This window comes from Maniola jurtina, chromosome 2 (genome assembly GCF_905333055.1).
Source record: "Maniola jurtina chromosome 2, ilManJurt1.1, whole genome shotgun sequence".
Taxonomy (NCBI): Eukaryota; Metazoa; Arthropoda; class Insecta; order Lepidoptera; family Nymphalidae; genus Maniola; species Maniola jurtina.
The window spans coordinates 14,229,784-14,252,901 of record NC_060030.1 but is presented as its reverse complement, the minus strand read 5'-3'; the positions used below and the strand labels follow the sequence as shown (position 1 = coordinate 14,252,901).

Sequence of the window (23,118 nt, the reverse complement as noted above, 5' to 3'; positions counted from 1 at the left end):
AAATCGGTTCAGCTGTTTAAAAGTTACCAGCTCTATTTTAGTTACTGTAACCTTCACTTGTCGGGGTTGTTATAAATTTTTAATTTGTGAGAGCTTGCGACGCGAAGTAAGCAGAAAAAGATTGTCAACATTTCAAGTTTCTAACCAGTGCGCTTCTGTGCATAGATCAGTCAGTTAGTCAGTCTGGACAAATCTGTTTATGTATAGAAGAAATTTAAAATTATCGAATTTTTTTATGGTATAGGTAGGTGCATCTCCGGTTACACTAAACGTACAGTAAAATAATTATATTAATAGATTTATTTTAATTTTATCGTTATTAAGAAACACATGAATTCGGATATAGAACTTAAATTTATGGCCCTACCATAGACTTACGAATTTTCGCTACGCTCAGGCCCTACGTATATTGCGTCAAGTCTAATGTTATCTGTAAGCATTCAAGCTTTTCGTATGTGGAACATAACTTAGCATAGACAAGACTCGTACGAATAAAAGGTTTTAATATTATTAGGTCAACCTCCAAATGCACGACCAGATTTTTTATGCTTTCACAGAGCGCAATGATTAGTAAAATGATAGAGAAATTAATATTATCTTAATTAACTATTAAGTAACCGCATAATTTTCTCAAAATGATGGGCTTAGTCAGTTGTATGTGGAAACTCGATCACGGCGGTAGCGGCCATGCTGTATTGAATCGAAATATAACCTGTAACGTGAACGAACTTAAATTAAAAAAAAAAGAAAAACTCTATTAAAATTTATTCGTGAATAAAACAGTGATTTATTTTAGTGGTGGATTTTTTTAAGTCATAAAAAGCGACGTTTTGGTTGTTTTTATCGGCTTTACAGTGGGGCTTTAAAGTGTTGTGCAACATCTTTACCGGTTTTTTCTAAGGTGAGTGCACAGGTTTATTTAAAATACATTACTAAATCGATTATTAAGTAGGTAAGTACTTATCCATGATTGACATTTCATTGAAAATTGGGAAATTGTAACTTAGTAGGTACCTATCGACTAAGTAAGCGGTACTACCTACCTACCTTTAACCTTATAATGAAATGTTATACGAGTAGGTACACGTGCAGGTAAAGTTAAATTAGATTTTAACTCTATCTCTGCGTCGTATTGGTATTCTTCATTGCTGAGAGTCACGCCCCGTCCCATTAAGAGGGGTCTCTCCGTCATTCGCTTCATACAAACGTAGTTCCAATTTCATTTGCATATTAAGCAACCAAAGTCCATGAAATTTTGCAGACATATTCTAGAAACTAATATCTATGTCTGTGGTTTTCCAGATTTCTGTTAAAATATTCGGTTTCAAAGTTACGCGGTCTTAAAAAATTACATACAAATCTTTGAGCCCCTGTAATTTTAAAACTACATATTTTTAGAAAAATCTAAAACACCACAGACACAGATATTAGTTTCTAGAGTATGTCTGCAAAATTTCATGGACTTTGGTTGCTTCATATTCAAATGAAATTGGAACTACGATTGTATGAAGCGAGTGACGGAGAGAGCCCTGTTAATCACGTAGTGGTAGGGGGTTTCTTGGCATAATAAAGCGGTGGACTCCAAGTTCCACATTGTACTACATACTCTACTAGAGTACCTAACTACTATTTCAAAGTTTGACGATTATCATCAGATGTTAGTGATAATAACCGGCACTAGGCACTCAGTTTCAAAGTTGAACTCAAAGGCTTTCACACAAATTTAATGAGCCTGTGTAACTTGGTAGCTTGGTTCGAATTTAGCGCGGATAAAAGCAACTTTTTAAAAGTTTTTCCGTCGAACATAGCCGTCGAATTGGTAACTCATTTTTCGGCTACTTTTTAACCCCCGACCCAAAAAGAGGGGTGTTATAAGTTTGACGTGTGTATCTGTGTATCTGTCTGTGGCATCGTAGCTCCTAAACTAATGAACCGATTTTAATTTAGTTTTTTTTGTTTGAAAGGTGGCTTGATCGAGAGTGTTCTTAGCTATAATTCAAGAAAATCGGTTCAGCCGTTTGAAAGTTATCAGCTCTTTTCTAGTTACTGTAACCTTCACTTGTCGGGGGTGTTATAAATTTTTAATTTACACTACCCTACCCCTAAGTAATTACCCTATTAAGGTATATAGACACGTGTGGTTTGGATGACAATTATTAGATTATTATGGTATTATTGAGCGTCTCTAACGGCGTGGTGACAAATGGACATTAGGACTCGCTGATGACCGGATAATTGAATTTGGACTCATTTGCTTTATTTTCATGGTACTTACTTCCGAAAAATACAAGGTAAGTAGGCTGCCTGACTGGTTATGATGATAAAAGTCTTGTAATCTTAGGCTCAACTTACACCGCCGCGGAATTTCTTAAATATTATAAAGCAATATTGGCTTCTATCTCCACCACGTAAAACACAAACTCGCCCAAATGTAAAATTCGCCGGAATGCGCGGGAATTCCCGCGTCTTCGCGGGAATTTTCTTTCTCAGTAGAAATTGATGCTTTATACTGTGGAGATAGAAGTCAATATGCTATGTAATATTTTAGAAATTCGCTTCCATTCCGCGGCGGTGTGAGTTGAGCCTAGGCTCACACGCCGAAGCTGAAGCCTTATGATTTTTGGAGATAACAAGCTTAGGAATAACGTTGAGTAAAATTTGAAGAGACTTAATATGCTTTACTGTACATCAATCCATACTCAATAAATACATATACCTATTATAAATACGAAAATGTGTTTGTCTGTTAGTTTTCACGACTTCAGGCGGTGCAAGACCGTGGTGTGTGGAAGTCCCTACAAGAGACCTATGCCCAGCAATGGACGTCTATGGGTAGATAATAATTATGATGACACAATCTTGTACCATGGTACGGAACCCTTCGTGTGCGAGTCCGACTCGCACTTGACTTTGTTTTTTTGTTTTATTTTATTTTATTCAGATACAAGTTAGCCCTTGACTGCAATCTTACCTGATGGTAAGTGATGATGCGGTCTAAGATGGAAGCGGACTTACTTGGAAGGGGTATGGCAGTTTTCATTAAACCAGTACTCCTTTAGTTTCTACACGGCATCGTACTGGTGTAGCAGCCATGCAGCGTATGATAGATAACTGATAAATAAAAATACCGCTACATATTATCACTTGTATTACTTGGGCTGTATTTACAATATGGGCCTTGGTTACAATTAAAACTGTGGTAGAAAAACGAGGGCCGGAGCTTGATGCTAGACCGAGGTGTTTCGGTCTTGATGATCTGAAGTGAATTGGTTGAATGCTCTGCCCGGGGTTCGTCCAGGCCAGCAAGATATTTTGAATCGTTCCGAATTCAAATTGTGTTCTCTAAGTGACAGCTGCAAAGTGTGTTGCTTTCTTCGTAGCTGCCGGTCTTAAAAGAGGCTGCATGCCTCTTCACTGGAACGCTTAGCGGCTTGGTTTTGCAGGTAGGGTGGTAATTAGCTACAGCTGGAACCACCCACTAGACCAGACCAAAATTATAAAATTCCAAACCCCTGCCGGGAATCGAACCCGGGACCTCCCACTAATAAGACCACAACAGCGCTTACCACTGCGCCAGGGAGGCTGTCTTCTCGGTTTACTCCCCGGCTTCCGAATGCGCAACGAAACTATACAGGGTGTAACCAGAACGCTAGCAATAACGAAGACAGTTGATAGTACTGATGATTACTGATTAGATACCACAAAAAAAATGCGAAAGAAAAATTAAAAAATTGTATTTTTAAAAGTTCACAATATTTTGCAAATAAAACATCTGACTAATGCTAAAGGGCAACGAACGTTGCGTAAGTAGGCCCCTCAAAGTCAATGTCGCGCCGTAGGTAGGATTTTGCACGCTATACCTACATTGCGGGTTTGAAAAAACAGTAAATCACTAAAACTACGAAATAAGGTAATTTATTTATTAAGTTTATTGGCATTGGATTGTGTTTAGGTAGTATAATAAATAATAACGCTATGTTTTTGCTAGCGTTCAACACCCTGTATATACTCTTGATGGTAGATATAAGATAATATTATGTGATGATATTGCAGACTAAACAATATATTACGGGTAATAGACGAGTGACACATGTAAATAAGCTAATTATGTTAATTAGAGATCAATTATGTATACCTATACCTACCTAATGTATTTAATCGGAATGTGGGATTTAAGAAACACGAAGCGTGGATATTTTTAACTTCCCACATTATAGATACACAATAATAATAAGAACTTCTCGAGTATCTTTAGGCTGAGATCTATAGAGCGCACTTTGACTTTGCTCAGTCTTAAGACATTGTTAAAACGAGACAGCGCTATATTGCTGGTATATTATCTGTCTTGTTTTAACTGAAACTTGAGTATGAGCAAAGGTAAAGTGCGGTCGACAGATTTTTGCCTAGTCTCGGAACAGCTCCTATCTATTTTGACGAAATTTTGTATTTACTTAAATCCATACTAATATTATAAATGCGAAAGTGTGTCTATCTGTCTGTCTGTCTGCTACTTTTTCAACAGTGAAACCGATTCTGACAAAATTTAGTACAGGGTTAGCTTATATCCCGGGGACGGACATAGGCTACTTTTTATCCCGGAAAATCAAACAGTTTCCACGGGATCTACAAAAATCTAAATCCATGCGGACGAAGTCGCGGGCATCCTCTAGAAGTTACTAAATGTTTTTCTTTCAAGGTTTAGGGAAAATTCGTTTAGATTTAGATACTGACAAAAAAATCGAAAGATGCCGAGCGAAACTCGGTCGCCCACATCACTACCTACTATAAAATACACTAATTATGCGAAATCGTGTTTGTTTGTCGGTTTGTCCTTCAATCACTTCGCAACGGAGCAACGGATCGACGTAATTTATTGTGTAGATGTAGTAAAAGTGATGTAGAAAATCAAAAAATCTCATGGGGTTTATAAAGACAAATCCACGCTGACGAAGTCAGGGTATCTGCTAAAAATGGGTACGTTTACGCATGGAAATTGTTACCTATTGTAACAATTGATGACAACCTACTAGTCAAATCAGCGACTTTTTATCAAACATCAAAACGCTCGCTTAGTAAGAGAGCTTGCATGAAATTCACAGATGTGACGACATAACATTTACGTAATATGACGTACTTTTTTAGTTAAATCAATAATTTAAAATGGTTAACAAACTTAAAACTAGCATCTTATGTGGATTTGACGAATTTCGGAAACACTCTATTTAATAATTACTAAGAGATAATTTATTTTTGGCAACATAATACCTAGATATGCTATACAATTCGATAATCACACTAATATTATAAAGGCGAAAGTTTGTGTGTGTGTGTATGTTTGTTACTCCTTCACGCAAAAACTACGAGACGGATTTGGCTGGGAATGACGATAGATAATACCCTGGATTAGCACATAGGCTACTTTTATCCCGGAAAATCAAAGAGTTCCCAAGGGGTTTCGAAAAACCTAAATCAACGCGGACGAAGTCGCGGGCATAAGCTAGTAATTACTAAGAGATAATTTATTTTTGGCAACATAATACCTAGATATGCTATAAAATCGAACTAAGACCCTAATGCACCTCAGAAGCGTTAACGTAAGTTTTCACTATAACAAACATGACACCGAGTTACGTTAATCTGCGAAAGTATGTAGTGAGTGTAAATTACATTGAGCCGTCCGTATAAAATTACAACTCACTCAGACTATGTACCTCTATCTATCTACTCGTAACTACTCAAGCTAACGTAGGTACCCATAGATATGTAGGTACCTACCTAACATGTGCGTTAGCGCAATTATTTAATGGGACAGTTGCATATCAGCTCATATCAGGCGTGATTATACAGCGTGTTTGGTAATAGTACATTGTGATACGAGGGCCTTAAGTACCTAAGTTATTACAAACGACCTGACGTCTGTAAGCCCGAGCCGTAGGCGAGTTTTTTCAATACAGATGTGAGAAAATAGGTGTTCTAAAAAAACCAAATGATCATTTTTGCGATTTTGCGCAGTTGATTCCATTTTATTTTCTACTTTATTATGAAATACTTGAACCACTCATAAGTATAAAGTAGAAGCTAAAAAGTAAAAACTTAATTCAAATTTCAAAATGGCGTGGGGTTTGTAACTACGCACTTTAATTTATATCCCAAACTAATATCTGACTAGTCGACAAATTAGTTGTTTTCAGTTTAATCCTTCATAAGGATATTCTTGATCTTCTTCTTATCTAACTTCTGATTGACAAATGCTACAAATAAACAAAACACGGTTAATTACATGCTAATTGAGCTCTATCAATGAATTAGTGCATAAATTGACCGTGAATTATTATCCTACCACGTTTTATAAAGCAATAAATTAATTAGAAAACCAGTTTTAAAACATTTTTTAGATAAAATAGAACATCTATTCGATAACCGAAAAATCTCGCTTTTAACGCCAGAACACGTGGTTTGCCCAAATATTTTTTTATAATATAACTGAGCCCCCACATAGTACATAGTACTATTTATTAAAAGTACATATTATTATATTCTGTGCCCACACTTGTTGTTTACTATAAACATGACTTGTAAGTTTAATTTACAAGTGCGATTTTTTGCAGTTTTTAATCGGTATTGATAAACGTACGACGTTTATCAATACTTACCGATACATAGGCGTTAATGTTATTACCATTACAAATTCGTGACGATGGTAAACCTTTGCCTGCGGCTCGGGCTTACAGACATCAGCTCGTTTGTAATAATCAACTTACCGCCCTCGTATCACAATGTAGGTACTATGTTAGGTACATAGCTCGATGCGCTTGACCAAAAAATTTACTAGTTAACCTGAATTTGTTTTCACAACAAGATAATGTCCACTGTTAGGTTTTAGTTAACACTCTTAATAAACACTGAAGTATTATAACTGTGATTTTTAAATGTTATTTTGTTACAATTGTTTATCGTAACATGTGGTCGCTAGTAATAATATTGCTATGTAAAATCATTAGTAATAATAATCTTGGAAAGAATAGGTATACCTACCTGTCAATATAGTGGGCGGTAGTTGTAAACTACCACCTACCTACTTGACTATCAGTATAATATTGTATGGATATCGTAGATATATCTATTCCAACAATAACATAATTGGCTAGTGAGTGTACCTATAGAATTATATGTAACTTTTCACACTAATATTATAAAGGAGAAAGTTTGTATGTGTGTGTGTGTATGTTTGTTACTCCTTCACGCAAAAACTACTGGACGGATTGGGCTGAAATTTAGAATGGAGATAGATTATACCCTGGATTAGCACATAGGCTACTTTTTATCCCGGAAAATCAGAGAGTTCCCACAGGAATTTTAAAAACCTACATCCACGCAAACGAAGTTGCGGGCATCAGCTAGTATAATATAATTATTACTATTGCTACGGAAGGAGCCCATTGATTTTCCATCTATGGGATAGGTTAGGCAAAGAAATATCTCAGAAGTTGACAATAATCTCTATACTAATATTATAAATGCGAAAGCGTGTCTGTCGGTCTATCTGTCTGCTACCTTTTCACGGCCCATCGGCCTAACATAAATGGCAAAATGTGACGGACCAAGTTCCTGTCAATATACCATCATTGTTACTCACATTTCGCAAAATAAAGAAATCATTTCATTTAATTTCATAACTGATTTACTCGGTCGTAAAGTAGGTACTTTAGGATAGATATATTACAGCTTAGTAATTACGCAAGAATATAGGTTCCTTTATATTTGTTTAAAAGCCCTTCTCAAATGTGAGTAGAATGTAGTTAATGTAGGCCGTTAAATATCAAGGTTCTCAGTTTTATCAACAAAGTAGCTATGATTTATAAACCTACTTATAGCTACTTATCTATTATTATGCTCATTTCCATTTTGTGATTAAAGTCATTGAATAGAAAAATCTTACTAGGTAATATTTTCTTACATTTTTTAAATAAAAATAGCCCCCAAACGAGCAGGTGGGTTACCTGATGTTAAGTGATTACTACCGCCCATGAACATTTTCACCTACCAGAGGAACTGCCAATGCGTTGCCGGCCTTTCAGGAATTTATTGGTCCGCCCCTTGAATAACCCCATGTGTAATCTAATGGGAACACCGCAGAAGGGAGTATTTACATAGGTCGGTACTCTATTATTGGCGTCACTCAGAAAAGCAGGTATTATTTAAATATTTTTATCGAATTATTGGAATGTCCTCTCCAAAACCAACACAATAAAACACAAGTTTAATGTGCAAGGTTATCCGAGAGTTTTAATCTAAACAAACTAATGCCAAAATAAATAATTTAATTAGAGCGTGATTGCTATCACAACATCTTGTAAGGTTATTTTTAAAAAGTTGATTTGAGTTGTCAAAAATAATATAAAATTATTAATTTAGCTGATGAAGGTAGTTTGGTAAAATCGATATTTGGCTCATTCGATGTCATACACTCTGTTACTAGGAGGCCAACAAGATTGAACTTGCATAAATACGGGTGTTTTGAAGGTTTTAGTTCAGTCTCCTTCTGAGATTCGGAGCGATATCGCATATTTTCGGTATTTGGGTTGTGAACTGGATAATTAGATGTTGTGATAGCAATCACGCTCTAATTAAATTATTTATCTTGGCATTAGTTTGTTTAGATTAAAACTCTCGGATAACCTTGCACATTAAACTTGTGTTTTTTTGTGTTGGTTTTGGAGAGGACATTCCAATAATTCGATAAAAATATTTAAATAATATCTGCTTTTCTGAGTGACGCCAATAATCTAATTATTCAGTTCACAATCCAAATACCGAAAATATGAGATATCGCTCCGAATCTCAGAAGGAGACTGAACTAAAACCTTCAAAACACCCGTATTTATGCAAGTTCAATCTTGTTGGCCTCCTAGTAACAGATTGTATGACATCGAATGAGCCAAATATCGATTTTACCAAACTACCTTCATCAGATAAATTAATAATTTTATATTATTTTTGACAACTCAAATCAACTTTTTAAAAATAACCTTACAGTTCGGCCGTCCTGAATTTAACACGCCCTCGTGTTTCTAAATAATCTTGTCATGTCAGTCGCGGGCTTCCTTGCCCTAAGTCAAATCCAAATCATGGGCTATCCTGCCCTCCGTCAAATCATTAAAACCTATCCTTGAACTGCCGAACTCTCAGTTTTAATATCAAGTCAACAATAAAACCAAACGACTAACTTCTCATTCGATGTACACAAAATCTGAACCACTCATTGCAAATTACTTTCCAATTCACAAAAGACTAAATTATTAAAAAAAATCTAAAAATTTTAATCACCAAATCATCAAACTCAATAAAAATTTTAATCAAATGTGGGTTGTTTACAAAAAGATACCAAAGCGAAATTAAGACAACGTGAGACACATCCCGCTTCTGAATTATTGGCGTCACTCAGAAAAGCAGGTATTATTTAAATATTTTTATCGAATTATTGGAATGTCCTCTCCAAAACCAACACAATAAAACACAAGTTTAATGTGCAAGGTTATCCGAGAGTTTTAATCTAAACAAACTAATGCCAAAATAAATAATTTAATTAGAGCGTGATTGCTATCACAACATCTAATTATTCAGTTCACAATCCAAATACCGAAAATATGAGATATCGCTCCGAATCTCAGAAGGAGACTGAACTAAAACCTTCAAAACACCCGTATTTATGCAAGTTCAATCTTGTTGGCCTCCTAGTAACAGATTGTATGACATCGAATGAGCCAAATATCGATTTTACCAAACTACCTTCATCAGATAAATTAATAATTTTATATTATTTTTGACAACTCAAATCAACTTTTTAAAAATAACCTTACACTATGCTTTACGAAAGTTCCTCCGAGTTCTATGCACAAAATACCAGTGCTTGTTTTTTTATCTATGATGTCAGTCCTAATGCCTATAATTTCTTTCACTTATGGATGTACCTTGGCGAAAGCCCCTTTGTCGACTGGGTAATTCCCTTTGTGTAATAGAAAAATTTGAAAATTTTAGGTTCTTTATTATGAAGCGAAATCGCTTTAATATTGTGTTGTAGGGTATCTACCTAGGAAGTGGCATGTCTAAGGATCTTATTAGAAAAGTCTATTAGAAAACTCAAGGCATTACCTACGCACTGCGGTGCCGCGCGCTGGTGAGACAAGGCTACGAAGTAGTATCACATTACATCTTGTAAATATAACTGTTAAACAATGCCGACCCTTATTCCGATCACCATACAAGTCATAATGGCCTGACTACCTTGTCAAAGCCCTAACTAACGACTTCAAAACGGTACGGTGCCGTGTGAAGAAGTGTTATTAAATGTTATGAAATAAACTCAAGGTGATTAAAATGCTTGAAATGCTTGTTTACAAATTACAAGAATCTCAATTAATAAATGATTGATTGGTACCGCGAACCATAAAGGTATGAACAATATTTTTATAGCACCATTTGTGAGAGGAGTCAGACTATTCAAGCAAATGGTCTTTAAAACAACGATGCCGGTAGCCGATAAGACCGAAATTGTCGTACCATTTTACTTACTCCCTTAACAACCTCTCGCACTGCCAAGGGTCACTGGTAGAGATCTCTTACTAACCCCCGACCCAAAAAGGGAGGTGTTATAAGTTTGACATTTGTATCTGTCTGTCGCATCGTAGCTCCTAAACTAATGAACCGATTTTAATTTAGCTTTTTTTGTTTGAAAGGTGGCTTGATCGAGCGTGTTCTTAGCTATAGTCCAAGAAATTCGGTTCAGCCGTTTGAAAGTTATCAGCTCTTTTCTAGTTACCGTAACCTTCACTTGTCGGGGGTGTTATAAATTCTTAATTTACACTTGTAGAGATATTGTATAAGTGCTTCCCGGTCCACTTTTTCGTTCGTTTTCTCTTTATTGTTAAAACTTTCTGGTACAAATAAAAAAAAGACCCTTGTTAAAGTACAAAAACAAAACCGCAATATAGGCAACAGTTTTGTTTTGTCATAATATTGTCTGGTCCTTAAACCCTGCACACGCAAAGTAATACAATACGAGGTAAACGACACGGCTTAGCCTTTGATTGGAAATACTTACTTGTATCCGGTAACATCCTTTTTATTCACACGTCGCGTCGATGTTAGGGCTTCGGTAACTAGGACCTCCAGTCATAATATTGTTGTAGCGTTTTGATTTCACATTACTTGGGGACAAATGACGTTAATTGGGGACTATTCTTATAATGCATATATATTTAACTAGAGGATAGGGAGGATAGAGGAGAACTAGACGAGGAACTAGCCCATGTCTGTACCAAATTTCATCAAAATCAGTTCAGCGGTTGGGCCGTGAAAACGTAGCAGACAGACAGACACACTTTCGCATTTATAATATTAGTATGGATTAGGTAATGTTGTATACACCTATTAGGGGGTGTTACTTAGATCCTAATCTCTTGCTTTTATATGTTTTAGTTACAACCTGTTTTATGTGCCTCTACAGTAAAATATAAATAAAATAAAAAATTCATGGCTGATATAGATGGCTGAACACTATAATCATTATTATCTACTTGCAACCCGTTCGGCTTCGCACGGGTAGCTTATTAAAATTTCCATAGGGATCTCTATTTTTTAAAAATAAAATATAACCTATGTTACTTATGATTGATGTAGCTTTCTAGTTCTAGTGATTAAGTAGATACTTCCAACAAACAAACTTACAAACTTACGAACTTTACCTCTTTATAATATTAGTAAGTTAAATAAATATGAATGTGTAATAATAATGCTAACCTATATATACCTTTCTCGTGAAATGTTGTGTATGATTATAAAACAATTTTCTTTTTTCCCAAAATTGAAATTGATAGCCAAGCTTTGGTAGCAAGACTAGCACTTATTATTTTACTTAGGTTTTTTTTTGTAATTTTTCCTAATTTTTAAATTTTACTTATTCATAGATATTAGATAATTATTTTTCCACTAGTTTATTAGGCAAGGTAAATACATTACAATACCACGATTAGAATGAATATCTCTACCTATCAGAATAGGTAGATAGAATATCTACCTATTCTGTGAGTCAGGCCAATAAGCTTTTTGCCTTTCCGGTTGGCAAAAATGCTAATGATTGGTGCGCGAAGACCGGCCCACTTCCTTTACGACTTTTCTCACAGATTGTTATCCTTCGGTAGGTATACCTATTACTTTATTACATACTATCTACAGGTACAGACAAAGAATACTAATTAATAGTAGATAGGCACTATGTATATTACATACTATCACACTATAATAATATTATAAAGGCGAAAGTTTGTATGTGTGTGTTTGTTACTCCTTCACGCAAAAACTACTGGATGGATTTGGCTGAAATTCGGAATGAAGATAGATAATATCCTGGATTAGCACATAGGCTACGTTTTATCCCGGAAAACCAAAGAGTTCCCACGGGATTTTGAAAAATCTAAATCCACGCGGACGAAGTCGCGGGCGTCAGCTAGTTTCTAATATAGGTTGGCACAGAATACTTTATAATAGATACCTTCCCTATAGAGTATAAAATATACCTACTTCTCAAGCTTCTCTAATGGACAGTACAGTGCTACACAATATATCTATAACTAGATGATGCCCGCGACTTCGTCCGCGTGGATTCAAGTTTTTGAAATCCCGTGGGAGCTCTTTGATTTTCCGGGATAAAAAGTAGCCTATGTGCTAATCCTGGATATTATCTATCTCCATTCCAAATTTCAGCCAAATCCGTCCAGTAGTTTTTGCGTGAAGGAGTAACAAACACACACACACACACATACACACACATACAAATTTTCACCTTTATAATATTAAAGTGTGATAGTACAAACCTGTTCCGCTATAATACTTAGCAATCTCAAATAAATTACCTTATTCACGTTAATCCTAATGCTCCATAAAAAGTAATATTTCTCGTTTTAGAGACCATGTAATCCTTATTTTATTTTGTGCTCAATGTCTCATTCAGCCTAAATTATTTCTAATCCTTTGGTTATTTTACGTTACGTTTTATTTTTAACCCCCGACCCAAAAAGAGGGGTGTTATAAGTTTGACGTGTGTATCTGTGTATCTGTGTATCTGTCTGTGGCATCGTAGCGCCTAAACGAATGAACCGATTTTAATTTAGTTTTTTTGTTTGAAAGGTGGCTTGATCGAGAGTGTTCTTAGCTATAATCCAAAAAAATTGGTTCAGTCGTTTAAAAGTTATCAGCTATTTTCTAGTTTTCTTGTAGGAAAGAAGGTTAGATAACCCTTAGGTTCATAATATTCAAGTGTCAATTGACAAATGTCAAGCTGGACGTTGCCTAGATATACATAATTATTTATTTGAAAATGATTTGTCGGGGGTGTTGAAAATTTTTAATTTACACTTGTTATATGTTACGTTTATAATATCATTTTATGACCAATTGGATTTCTCACCATAAACGATTCATAAATTATTTCAATCCAATACAAGAGAATAATAGAGAAAAACATTTTTATTCTTATGTACCTACTAGATCATGTCCGTGACTTCTGGTGGATTTAGGCTATCAAATTCCCGTAGGTATTTTTTGATTTTCAGGGCTAAAAAGTAGTCTATTTCACTGCCTATCCGCTTAAAACCTATTTTGACCAGTAGGTAGGAGAGATAGCTAGCTTTCTGGAAACGGGCCGCTACTTTTTATCCTGGAAAATCAAAAAATTGCTACGAGATTTTTGAAAACCTAAATCCACTGGACATAGTCGCGGACATCATCTAGCAGGTTATAAGGTCTAACTTATAACTCCTACGTGAAATAGAGCACAATACTCTATTTTCCAACCTTAGATGCGGTGCCCAAAATGGACCTTAATGGTGTCGATGGACACATTTATTGTCAGTTTAAAAGGAAATCGTATTTTATTGTAGAGTCCTTTTTGACTCTAGAGAGCAATAAGTAGAGAGTCATCAACATCTAATAGATAAACTAGCTCTATCCGATAAGGTAAATTATTCTGGGTGTAGCTACTTATTATTTATCTGGCAATTATCCGGAAGTTTAGTTACCGGAATTGTTAGACAAGTAATAAGTAGACCCTAAATATATATATTTAGGGTGTACCCTAATGGTCCCATAACTCCATTAGTCGCTGATCATTCATCTCTGTCTTGGGGGCAATACGCTCAGAAATCAACTTTTATACAAGTGTAAATTGAAAAATTATAACACCACCGACAAGTGAATGTTACAGTAACTAGAAAAGAGCTGATAACTTTCAAATGGCTGAACCGATTTTCTTGGATTATAGCTAAGGACACTCTCGATCAAGCCGCCTTTCAAAAAAAAAAACAAAATTAAAATCGGTTCATTAGTTTACGAGCTACGATGCCACAGACAGATACACAGATAGGTACACACGTCAAACTTATAACACCCCTGTTTTTGGGTCGGGGGTTAAAAATTACGAAAGTTGGGCACGCGCTGGCTTTCTTTCTGTATTCGTGATTCCAATTATTCATTCGTTGAGTTTTAATATATCTTACGAGGTCAAAATATACCTAAGCTATAACAGTGTACATCATCAATTATTACGTTGAAGACTTGAACAGGTTTATTTACCTCCTACGTAATAATAATAATTAACTGTTAGATGCAAATGCACAGGGATCAACGCAAGATGAGTACGATGAGTAAGAAATATTTATCAATTATTCTTACGATTACATATTCATGGCTGTTTGTTTTACCGAGTAGGTACTACGATTAGAATAATATAATTAAGTACATATTATAGTACCACGGACGTAATATAGGTACGAGCTATATCTACTATAATTTATAAAGTTTTTTGAAGAGTTGTTAATCTTAGAGTCCGTGTAACTTTGAAATTATGTATTTACAGATTTTGACGGAAATCTAACCAACACGTAAAGTTTCATTGAATTTGAATTGGCATAAAAATAAGTAGCAACCTAATCTCGTTTACCTGTATGTTTGTATAAAACGAAGAATCAAACGACTGAAATTAACTAGGCAGGTACAGTTCAAACTAGTCTAGGTCTAGAAAGTCGAGGTTTTGCATCTAGGTAAGTAGGTAATTTCTAAGAATGAATTTTGAAAATTCTTTACCTACTCTAAATTTGAAGCCAAAGCCTGTCTCTGTATAAATACTGTCAAAGTATCAGTTTTTGCCTCGCTAAACGCTCTCAAAATAATTTCCTAAAATTCTGTTGCCAAAACGACAATGTTTTCTTTTTCAAAGCTTAGAATTAGTCATAAAAAATTAGACATATTTTAATAGATAAACATAGACCTATAAAATACTCTTGATAAGTAGCTAATTTAATAAAGTTTTATAACCTAAGCAACCAAAAACTTGATTATAAAAAATAGTCCTTATGTCACCAGTCAGGCTTAGGCTGTTTTTGAGAACATCACTGCCTCTAGTATGTGGCACCTCTCTGGCAATAACTAACAATAGCAGCTGTGACATTATTTTGGGTGCATATTTGAATTTTGAATACATTAAAGTACATATAATTATGAACAAGTATATTATGAACAAGTATATTTTCAAACAAAAAAAACTCAATTATAATCGGTTCATTAGTTTAGGAGCTACGACGCCACACGATACACAGATACACACGTCAAACTTATAACACCCCTCTTTTTATTGCTAGTAAATTATGTAAAAGGGTAATTGTGGTGTACTTACCCAATAAGCAAAATTAAATGATTTCTATTTCAGTGAATGTGGTTTTAATGTAAATAACGTACCTAGGTGACCTAAATAAGTACCTACTTACCTACACAGAATATTATTTTGAGAGCGATCAGTGAAAGGAACACTTAAACGATTTAATCTGAAGATAACATAATATGGTCTGACTCTGATGGACAAAATAATATAAGTAATCATACCTGTAAGCTGTCCGGTCGATAAGTTACTTAGCAATGTTGTTGTTTGTTAAAACGCAGATAAGTTTGTTTTTTTTTTTAAATTACAACGTTAAGTATACTTACAAGTGTAAGTAAATTAAAAATTTATAACACCCTCGACAAGTGAAGGTTACAGTAACTAGAAAAGAGCTGATAACTTTCAAACGGCCAAAACGATTTTCTTGGATTATAGCTAATAACACTCTCGATCATAGCCACCTTTCAAACAAAAAAAAACTAAATTAAAATCGGTTCATTAGTTTGGGAGCTACTATACCACAGACAGATACACAGATACACACGTCAAGCTTATAACACCCCTCTTTTTGGGTCGGGGGTTAATAAATATGATAAATACCTTAAAATCTTTGTAAATAAATAAAAAAATTTCAAAAGAAAAATAAAACCGACTTCAAAAACCAAAAACACTAAAAAGTAGAAAATAATTTTTGTTTAGCTACACATGTAATGTACCTAGGTATGAAGTCGAGCGAGCATATTAAAACAAAATTAGAAATCCAAGAGTGAAGCTCGCCCGACTTCATACCTAGGTACATTACATGTGTAGCTAAACAAAAATTATTTTCTACTTTTTAGTGTTTTTGGTTTTTGAAGTCGGTTTTATTTTTCTTTTGAAATTTTTTTATTTCACAATTTTTAGTGGCCCCACTGTACTATAATATGCTATACCCAGTTAAAACCCTACTGTTTACTAAGCTATTACAGTGATCGCGAGCAATTTGCTCTTATCCATTGAGCAGTTCTGTTCTCCATCTCCGAAGATATTCATCAGATCTTCACCAAATTTATATGGGACCACCTGCACAGTATACCCTTTCAAACAAAAAAAAAATTTTCCAAATCGGTCCAGGGGTCTTTGAGTAATCGGGGAACATACATTAAAAAAAAAAAAAAAAGATCCCGACGAATTGAGAACCTCCTCCTTTTTTGGAAGTCGGTTAATAACTCTGAGGCCCGTGTTCAATATAAGGCCGGCGATGGGTTAAGATGATGATGATGATGATGAATAGAGAGAATATTGATGTTGTTTTTTTTTGTCCACAGTACCAAATGACGTAACCCTACAATGAAGGCGTCGGATCTAAAAGTACCCACCCGCAACATCCTAACGGGTACCGTGGTGAACTGGGAGGACGATGAGATGGCAGGGTTGGGGGACACGCCGGAGAACCTGACGCTGGCCTGGAAGGACCTATCCGTTTACAGGAAGAAGAAGTACCAGACCAGTATATGGAGGTCCCCGACCTATGAAGAAGTGAAGGTTTTACATGGCGGTAAGTGTTTGGTGTTAAGTAAAAGTACTTATCTACCTCCCAAGTAACACAAAAGTGCTGCATATCAACTGAATCACTGTCCACGTTGGAAACTTTAGCTCCAAAACATGCTATATTAAAGCTGAATAATATCTGAATAATAGCATCCTCAGAAGATATAACTCTGATTTGGGCACAAATTAAACAGCAATTAGCTGATTAACTGAGTTATAATAGCATTTAATAAGCATTAATAAAGGTAACATTCGCCCCAAGAGCTGAACATTGGCTGATAAAGAGAGTGTGTGTCACCTATTGTGCAGCTCAAACAACAAATAAGCACCCTTTTTACGCTTTTATGCAGTTAAAAGAACACGAGCGGCAAAATTGTGAATAAATATTACTCCATATATTCTATAACATAACACTATCTCGATAATATTCTGCAGCAGTGTTATATTTGTGCACAAATATCATCACCATCATACAATGTGACATGTGTTGTGTACTTAACTGAAGTGCAAAAAGTTAATTCATTTTCGGTAAGTAAAACTTGATCTTATTTGTTACTAGTGCCTGAAATTTGATGGGGAAAGCAAGTTTATTGTCAAATATCATATACTTTTAGACCAAAATTTTCACGCGCCCTCGTAATATAACTGTTTTCTTGGAAATCTTATTATAAAATGGATTGTAATAATATAAAAATGCCAGCAATTTTTTTGAATTAGACGATAAGCTTTTTACGTATAACTAATTAAAAATCTTTTTCAAATCCAATAGATATTTTCATAGACAAATTAAGAATAAATAGTAAATAAATAATAAATATTGTAATTTAGAACATAGAAAATGGTGGGCAAGCAATGTGAACCGTAATAATGCCAAATAAATGCTTTAAGGGCTATAATAAGGTGCTAGGGATATATTAATCAGCAAAAGGCTGATACGAGTAGTTCTTGTGTCTAATAAGTCAGCCATAGATAGATGTACAGCTGAATAGTTGGTAACATTACGCAAATACTTTATACCCAATGAACAGCTGTATAATCTGTCAAGAGTTAGCTATTAGGGGTCCGTGGTGAAAGTTTTTCATGAGCGAATAAGTCAGTACTTATTAATTTATTTATTTCTTTCTTTCGTTCTTTTATCTTTAGTTTATAATACTTATTATAACTTTATTTCTCAGGGTAATTCCCAAGGGGACTTATTCGACATTTGCACTTCAAGTGCAAATGTATTCTGCTCTCAGCAAGAGCAACAAGCAGCAGAGCAGCTGGCACAAGTGATCAGCTCGAAAACCATGAAGACTCTGATGGCTAATCAAGCTTTAATTTTAGATAAATAAATACCATTTTTAAGCAATTTTTCCGTTTCAATTTTCCTTTTCAGTTTGCCTATTCCGAAATAAATGCCAGTGACAAAAGTCTGCAAAAAGGATTCTTAAAAACGTTGCAAAGTATAGGCCAAAACTCGTTTTTAGAACTCTTAAAGATTGGCCAATCGTATTTCACTAATTCTTATTCTTTTTTCTACATTTTTTTACAACAACCCTATTATTTACTAGGGTTCCGTACCTCAAAAGGAAAAACGAACCCTTATAGGATCACTTTGTTGTCTGTCTGTCCATCTGTCTGTCTGTCCATCTGTCGTGTCAGTCAAGAAACCCTATAGGGTGCTTTCTATTGAACTAGAACCATGAAATTTGGCAGGTACGAAGGTCTTATAGCACAAATAAAATGTGTTCTAAAACAAACAATTACTTATCTAGTAGATATTTTAAATTTACAAAGTAAGATAACTATACCAAGTGGGGTATCATATAAAAGGGGTTTATCTGTACATTCTGAAACAAATTTTTATTTATTTTTAAGCATAATAGTTTTTGATTTACTGTGCAAAATGTAGAAAAATATACCCGAGTATGGAACCCTTGGTGCGCGAGTCTGACTCGCACTTGGCCGGTTTTTATAACGCTGATAATATAAATGATATACAAGTACGGTGAGGCGCTGAAAAAGAACTTTTCAGGATCTTAAATAACTCCATGAGCTGATTAAATGCCTACGGGAGTACAATTATTCAGCCCAAGTAAGGACAAAGGGTTACAAGTGAATAGCTTTATACCTGCTTGCTGTAATTTAACACCATATACGTCCACCCAAAGGAATCATGTGGGCCAGATAAGTGCAGTTATGAGAGTGCGTATAGCAGCTGATTAAAACTGTGAAAGTTCAACTATATGCAGCTTGAAGCGTTAATTGAATTCACGGAGTAACTGATAGCTTTATAATAATTCACATATGTTCAGTTAAAATGCAAACATTTGAAAGATACACTTGTGACCTTTTATTCAGAAAGTAGCTTAGTTTGAGTCCATAAAAATACTTTATTGTAGCTGACAGTACTGAAACTTGCTAAAAGCTGAATAACATGACCTGCGCACCTGATAGTAACGCTCGCAACATTACAGCGGTGTCTTCGTGGTACTTAGTAAAGTCAATGTACAGGAGAAAGCGTAATAGTAGGCTTTTACAGTAACGGTGGACTCTAATAAGTCTTCATAAATGCTTAAAGTACCGATGTGATATCTTTTAAAGCAGTTTCGTGTTACTTGGGCTATATGTTATTTTAAACATACGAGTAGAGATTGAAGGTTGGTTATCATAATATATAAAAGGATAAGCTGACTGACAAGCTGACTGACTTACTGACTGACAGACTGATTTACTGACTGACTGACTGATCTATCAAAGCACAGCTCAAACTACTGGCTGGGCGTGAAGATAGCGATTATGACGTAGACATCTACTAAGAAAAGGTTTTTGAAATTTCAACCCCTAAGGATGTAAAATAGGGGGTTGAAATTTGTGTAGTCCACGCGTACGTACGTAGTCGAGGGCATAAATTGGTTAAGTATATTAAAAAATGGTTGTGACCAAGCCGGATTATTTACTTAGGAGATTGTTAGAGTCACGAAATCACTACCCCATCCATCACTGCGAAAGAGTGACATAGGCTACTTTTAAGAAATCCAACAACTTAAGCACAAACACCTACTTAAATCAAAAAGTATATAAAAACTTCTCAAACTGCGAGCAAATCTTTACAGCCTTTGAATTTTTTTTTAACTAGGCACCTACTGCATATTAAGTTGTTTCTAAGAGAATACCAAAGTTTAACCTGTTTACGTACCTTTATTTACATAAGTTATGTTAATCCAAATACCAGTATATACGAGCATAAACTTATTTCGGACATGTAGAAGGTGGAGACTAAAGAGTAGGTATAACATTTTCTGAAACATTTTCCAGGGTTCTGTATTCCGAATGAAAAAATGAAAACCTTATGGAATAGTATGTAGTACTATGTATGTGACATATCAAATAAAAGAGCTTGTTGTGAAGGTCTCAAATACCTACCTATATTTTTTGTTCGGATTTTTGTATAGGCTGTTTTTTTTAAATATTATTATGTGTTTTTGATTTAGATAAACAGATTAAGATTAGTTTAATGTACTGTCAAACTTGTTAAGTATAACTATACCAAGTTCGCGACAGGTGGTCATGGCAATCGAGTTGGGGACGCCTTTCTCCACAACTCCCCTCATTACCCGATTATCGACCTATCGCGAAAACTGTTAAAATATATAGCTAAAAAAAGATTTGTTTAATTTAATTATGAGATAATCTCTTGATTATTATCTTAGTAAGTAGGCACATAATAAGATGCTAATAATTTTGTTTATTTCCAGTGAGTGGCGTCGTGTCGTCCGGCAACTTGGTCGCCCTCATGGGTTCAAGGTAAGATTATAATTTTGTTGCACAGGGTCAAATAGTTTTGTAGGCTTTCGGGTATACCTTAACGATATATTTATGTAATTATTATTTAAGTAGATAATTTTTTATTTGAAAATATTACAATAAAATTTAAAGCTAGCCTTATCTATATTATACCAATCATGCCGGCGTGGAATGGTGCCAAAATACTGGCTGCATTTCCACGCTAGACAGCCAGGCTGATTCGTGGCGCATAAATAAGCCAGCCCTTCTGTCACCAGATGAGGCTATTAATCGCGGTAAAATATCTCGTATATTTTTTTTGCACTAAGACTCCATGGCCCTAGTCTCCACGGCAAACGAAACAAAAACTCGATAGCATTTAGATAATGGATTCCCAAAAAAGGTTTATCATTATCGATTAGATTAGGTTACTGCTGCTTGTAGCTTAACATTTTGTCTTAGGGTCCATTCATATTGGCACCGAATCCGAGCTAATACCTAAAATTAGGCAGGAAAAATAATTTAATTGAATTGTTAATTAATAATGGTTTTGGGTCAACGTTCTACACCAAATACCAAAATTTCAGCTTTGTAACTCATTTAGTCTACGAGCTAGAGACCTGTGATACGCGGACAGACAGACGGACCGACAGACAGACAGACAGCACAGTGACATTAATAGGGTTCCGTTTTTACCCTTTAGGTACGGAACCCTGAAAAAGCAACGCGTCTCTGCTTATTCGAATAAAACTAGGTCTGGTCGCGTGTCATAAGACTCAACAAGTGTGTTTCCGCCTTCAGAAATTTGAGACGATATAATTATTTTTAAAGGCAAAGTAATGACATTTGGTAACTTGATAAGCAATTACAAAGCTTACTTGTTAGTATCAATACTACATTTATTCAGTGGAGCAAGTGACAGACCAATCCGACAGACATGATTTGTGCAAGAAAAGATAATGTTTCAATTTCTTGTAATATAGAGTTCACTTAGTAACTTAATTTGATCATTTTATTTACGAATGACAGTAGAGTGGCTAGTTACCATACCACCCACAGAATTAGAAGATACCAACCTTCCGGCAAAGCCGTGCTGCCAAGCGATCTAGTATTCCGTTACGATGCTGTATAGAAACCGATCAGTTATGTTATGGGTCTAATGAAACTTCCATGTGTCCAAATCCCTTCCAAGTTGGCTCGCTTCCATGTTAGAGTGCATCATCACTTATCATCAGGTGAAATAGCAATCTAGGGCTAACGGTAAAGGTATGCCTTTAACCCATAAATATAAAGATTGCAACCACGTCTGCTAATGGCGTCTGACCTTCCTATAAGATGCAATCACCCAAAACGTAAATAATGTAGCTTTATTTATCTATTCAATGGTTGCAATTTAAAGAACACGTGGTGCCTCCACCATACAGTTTCCATCCTACAGAGAACAGAGAGAGATGGACCCGACAATTTTACCTACATTTTTTCTGTCCAGTGGCGCCGGCAAAACTACACTGTTGGCAGCGATTAGCAGAAGAGACAAAAGCGCTATGTCCGGCTACCTCATGCTGAACGGACGATTAGCGGGAGCTGATCTCATCGCGCGAATATCAGGCTTCGCACCTCAAGAGGACCTTGCCATTGGAGACTTGTCTGTTGCTGAACATATGGAGCTTATGGTAAGCTGTCTTTAAGGATATAAGCTGTATCTTGAATTTAAGAACGGGTAATTGCAGTCGGCAATGTTAGTTTGCCTCATGTGAAATGGACGATTAGTGGGAGCTGATCTCATCGCGCGAATCTCGGGCTTCGCACCTTAAGAGGACCTCGCCATTGTAGACTTGTCTGTTGCTGAACATATGGAGCTTATGGTGAGCTGTCTTTAAGGGTTATAAGCTCTATCTTAAATTTTAGAACTGGTTATTCCAATAATGCTGAAGGGACGTTCAGCAAAAGTTGATCTCATCACACGAATCTCGAGATTTGTACGACAAGAAGATCTGTCCAATGGCTTCTTTTCTGTTGCTGAATAAGCATGAATGGAGTTTGTGGTGAGGTGCTCTATCAGAAATTTGTTAGACCTGATAATTCCAGTAAGTAATGTTAGGTTCCCTCAT

General features: G+C 35.4%; 1 protein-coding gene across 2 annotated transcripts in view; it reads left to right on the top strand.

Moving 5' to 3' along the window:
* Nucleotides 1-769: 769 nt before the first annotated feature.
* Nucleotides 770-23,118, top strand: part of LOC123871455 (protein scarlet-like) — a 43,325-nt gene continuing 20,976 nt past the window's right edge. Inside the window, exons 1-4 of one of the 2 annotated variants that reach the window (XM_045915296.1) lie at nt 770-901; nt 17,017-17,246; nt 20,980-21,028; nt 22,497-22,680. In XM_045915296.1, the coding sequence (XP_045771252.1) occupies nt 17,039-17,246; nt 20,980-21,028; nt 22,497-22,680 (441 nt within the window). In that variant the 5' untranslated portion in view covers nt 770-901; nt 17,017-17,038. Of the gene's footprint in view, nt 902-10,415; nt 10,453-17,016; nt 17,247-20,979; nt 21,029-22,496; nt 22,681-23,118 lie in introns of those variants that run through there. The other variant, XM_045915304.1, reaches the window with a different exon arrangement.